The 4,661-nt window shown below is 46.7% G+C and overlaps 1 protein-coding gene across 1 annotated transcript in view; it reads right to left on the reverse strand.

Annotated features, from left to right (window-relative positions):
- Positions 1 to 990: 990 nt before the first annotated feature.
- The window catches only part of PPAP2B (phosphatidic acid phosphatase type 2B), a gene marked incomplete at its 5' end in the record, with an annotated part of 19,846 nt that continues 16,175 nt past the window's right edge, over positions 991 to 4,661 (reverse strand). The window contains one exon of the mRNA XM_008947154.1: positions 991 to 1,169. Coding sequence (XP_008945402.1) covers positions 1,044 to 1,169 — 126 coding nt within the window. The remainder of the gene's footprint in view (positions 1,170 to 4,661) is intronic.

A 4,661-nucleotide genomic window follows, 5' to 3' on the forward strand; every position in this document is an offset into this window, starting at 1 on the left:
GGATGAGGAGGAAGAGGAGGAGGATGCACAAACCAACTCGACACCCAGGTTGGGACGTGCCGCCCAGCAGCCTGTCCCAAAACTGCAGAATAAAAGTTTCCTCAGGACTCAGCCCCGAGGTCATAGTGCGAACGCGTCTTCGGCGGAGCCGCCGGCTCCCGTGGGCGCATAGAAAAGCCATGGGGATTTTTTTTTGGGGGGGAGAGGGATGGCCAGGAAGAAGAGGATGCTCTTTTTTTTTTCGTGAAGGGGCATTTGTGGGTGCTGCGCACGCCTGGGGGCTCGGGCAGGATGAACCCTTGGCCCAGGGAGCGAGGGGAGAGGAAGAAACGTGGCTTCTCTGTGTGGAGGACAAGAGTTCAGCCTCACCCGAGAGCCTCAGGGCTGCTTGTTAAGGGTGTGTAGTGTGAACAGAGACCCTTCGGAGATTTTTGTCTGGGAAAGCTTCTTCTAGACTGTCACAGTATGGAATAGAGGAGGCAAAATGAAACTGGTCTCAAAAAGAGAAAAAAAGCAACTCTTACAAACCGATCCCAGATCTTGACTCAGTGCTGTTTCTCATACACAGTGCTCTACCATTTAGTCGTGAGCTGGTTCTATTTTTTTCCCCTCGCAGGCATTGGAAATCTTCAGAGGAAAAAAAAAAAAAAACCAACCCTAAAATGGCCAGCTTTCCAAAAATCCCTCAGTGTTCATTAGGCTATGAACAATTTGGCGTTCACTACAACATGAACACTCAAACCAATTGCACATCCAGAACTCCGGCACCTCTCTTTGTTCTGTTTTTGTGTTTTGTTGTTTTTGTTTTTCTTTCTTGTTGTTGCATTTGACTGAGTTGACCACCACCCCCTTTCATCCAAATGTCGCAAGTTGAAAAGACCACAGAGTAAGACTTTACTGGTCGGGCAAGAAAGTCTCTCCCTACATTCTACTGTCTGATGAGATTTGAGAGCAGCAGGTAGTTGCTGTCAGCAGTCATTTTTTGCCACAAAAAAAAAAAAAAATTAAAATAAAATACAACACCCATCCAATTTCTTGAAGGTCTACACCATATTGTGATGGTTATTCCGCTCAATGATGTCCACAGGTGAAAGGATCTCCTTCCGGATGGGTGGTGGAGGCAGGCATGTCTTTGTCTTGGGCTTGAAGAGATCTGACACGTAAAACACCTGGAGGAGCAAGTGGAAAAGGCAACTTTAGTCACACCGGGTGATATTTTGCTCAAAAATCTCATTCACATTTCTTTAAGCTGCAAAAAGAGCACTTTCTGTGCTACCGAACACCCGCCCTTAATGCTGGTAGCTGTGAAATGCCAAGTGCTTGCTACCACCTTTCTGTACAACACAGGAAAAAGGCTCAGACCTCCCAAAACACAGCATAAAAGCATCGCAGAACAATTTCATTTCTCGCTGCATCATCACTGAGTGCAACACCCAAACCTCTGCTGAGGTTGAAAAGCCAGGAAACAGACAGACGGCCCGCAGCCCACTAAAAGTACAAAGGTCTCCAAAGGGCTGGCCTGACTCATGGTGAACAGTTTTAGGGATGGAGCTGGCGTCAGACACTTCATTCAGCCAGACATCAGGTAGGCAACTAGGAGCTTTCAAATCAAAGCTGCGTTGAAGGTTATCAACAATGAGTCAGTGGTGACTCTCCTCACACCCCACCAAGGCACTGGTACGGAGCTGTGGGTCTCATCCTGAAGCCAAAGCCTAAGGAGAGGAGAAGCTATTCCTGACTACTTCTTCCTAAATATCCCGTGATGTAACCCCCTCTCCCGGATATGAAAAAAACAGTGCTTGGCAATTTCAGGAGGTAGCAACACAATAAGAAACAAAGTGCTGGAAGGAAACTTCCACATCCTCCCTTGGCAGCCGCCACACAAAGCTTATCGGTCCTCCAGGACCGGGGCACTTTCTCCCTTGCCAAACCTCAGCCCCATGCCAGAAGGGAAAAAAGAGAGTCAGACAACACAGATCCTCTGGATAGAGCAAAAAGTGGCAAGGACTCTTCATTTCATTAGTTGGCACCAAAACCCTAAATTTTGAATCTGCTGCCAACTGCCTCTACCAGCCAAAATTTGCCAGCTCATCTAAGACATCTTTGAGCATCAATAATTCCAACCAAGCTGTGGGTTTGCTGAGCTGAAGCCACAGCAGGAGCAGCACGTGGTGGAGGAGTTAGAATAGAGCAAAAAGTGGCAAGGACTCTTCATTTCATTAGTTGGCACCAAAACCCTAAATTTTGAATCTGCTGCCAACTGCCTCTACCAGCCAAAATTTGCCAGCTCATCTAAGACATCTTTGAGCATCAATAATTCCAACCAAGCTGTGGGTTTGCTGAGCTGAAGCCACAGCAGGAGCAGCACGTGGTGGAGGAGTTAGAAGCACATCTGAGATTTTTTTTTTTCTCCCCACAGGACTCAAATGCAGTATTTAAGCAATGAGATAAATCAGTCAAAGGTGCTCAAAGGAATAAAAATAGATTAGTATATCCAGACTGGATGACACAAGGAGGGAGCAAAGGTTTTCCTCACCTGCACCTTCACATTTTTGAGCTACCTAGAGCCCTACGGAGCAGGTCTAGTCATCCCTGGACACAACTTTTGCAAGTCCCTGTATCAGCATGGGCAGATAAGGAGCTGAGCTGAAGAAGACAAGGAACCTGCTATAAGAAGCAGTTTCCTCTTACCATTATAACCAGGGATGCAGGAAGTTGAGTTGCTTTTACTGATTCATGGAAAAGCAGAGAAGGAGCTGACATAGAAAACAGGTCTTTTTTTTTGGTCTATATGGTGGTGTATCTGATGTCTGGCTGTGTAGTTTTGTAACGAGAGTCAACAAAGTTGTTTACAGGGCATCCAAATGGCAGCATTTGTACCTTGGGTTAAATAACAAGATCCAGATGATCCCACAGGGGTGGTGAGATGCAGCATCCCCGTGTAAAAGCACGTTGAACTGCTCTTGCAATGGTTTCTTTTGGGTTGTTAATAGCTGTAAAACCCCTGTTCAGCTGGCTCGGCGCATTTTTGATGCCATCTCACTCGCTTGCCCACCTCAGAGAGCTGGATTCAATCAAAAAGATGTCCAATTTCTGCACCAAGATAGCCGTGACTAATCGATTTATAGGAGGAGATTGCTGAGTGCAAGAAGCATATGGGGATTACCCCGAGTCTGGTCCTTATTTTGAACAGGAATGAGTTATGGTGGAGTGTCATCTTGGGTAGTTCAGCTTTTGCTGTGCTGCTTAATGCTTTTCAGGGTTCAATTCAGAGACTGGGTAAGAGGTTTCACTTCTCTTTAAACTCTATTTCACTCTAACATGGCTGGAGGTTATATAAACACTTCTAGCAATCATGAAACTTGATCTTTGGGGGTTAAAACAGTGTGTTAAATCCTCCTAATGCTTGAACTGTTTAACACAAAAAAGGACTAATAAACGTGCAAAGTTTTTCACTTGGATTAGCTCCATTTCCTGTAGAAGGTGCTCTCCACCCATAAAGAAAACTCGACAGCCAAAGACGAAGCGTGTATTATACAAAGGAAGCCAATATCTTAAGTTGCCACTTCACAACTCCTAATCCTTTTTATTATATTGAAGAAACCTTTAATCACGAACAGAGAGGTTAAAACAACTCATCTAAGCTAACCAGAGCAACACCAGGAGCACATCTTCCAACATCTGCCCTTTTCTCTCTCCACAAACCACCCAACACATAGCAGGCTGCCTACAACGTGCATAAAAACTATTTCCATTTAAGAAATCCTCATCATATTTCACCCTGGATCCGAGTCTGAATGTTTCATCAGCTGGAAGTGCTTGACACTAATGTCTTCTGCTTGTTATTTCAGGCATGGAAGGACAAACGTGTCTGCTGCAGCACAACATGGATTTAAGCTCTGGCAGCTCTTGGAGATGAAATCCATAACAAGTTACTACCGAAAATTACAGCCTGATAAGTGTGGTATTTGGAAGGCTCTGCTAGGGGAAGAAGCATCTGGGAGCACCCAAGGTGGGTTGGAGGTGATGGGTCTCCAGGTCGCTCTGTCTGCTTCACGAGAGCTGGATCCCAGAGCTGGGCAAGGACCCCCAGGACTAATTACTCTGATATATCAGTAATTTCAGCAAAAAACTGCTAAACTACACATGAAACGCAAACTCCAAGGGGGCTCAGGGAGACTCTTTCTCCAGTCCCTTGCTGCCATCTCCCAAAAGGAGAAAAGTCTGCTGGCCTCTCCCAGGCATAAGCCAAGTTCAGGAGAAGAACATCATATTGACAGTTCTTTGCAAGCTAATGATAAGGGACATGGGTTGGGTTTAAACCCAGCCCCGAGTCCTAAGCTGCTGCCAGAGATGTCCCCAGCCACCAAACCATGCATGCAAAGGGTTTGGAGACAACTGCTCCTTCCACAAACTGGCTGGGGAGAGCAGTGCAGGTTGCCCTGGGCTTGCAGGCAAACCCAAGCCTGGCTGGGAACCTCCAGGCAGCTGCTTCCTATGTCAGTTTACCTCGACACAGGAAAACCAGCCCAGAACTGCTGCAGCCTCCCCTTCCAGCTGCCAGAGGGCTGGGAGGGGAGGGGACAGCCAGCCCTGCTGCTGGTCCCAGCCAGGAAGCATCCAGACGCCCATCCCAAGCATCCGGAGAGCTATTGTCCTGA

The sequence above is a fragment of the Merops nubicus genome, unplaced genomic scaffold (genome assembly GCF_000691845.1).
Source record: "Merops nubicus isolate BGI_N331 unplaced genomic scaffold, ASM69184v1 scaffold7549, whole genome shotgun sequence".
Lineage (NCBI taxonomy): Eukaryota > Metazoa > Chordata > Aves > Coraciiformes > Meropidae > Merops > Merops nubicus.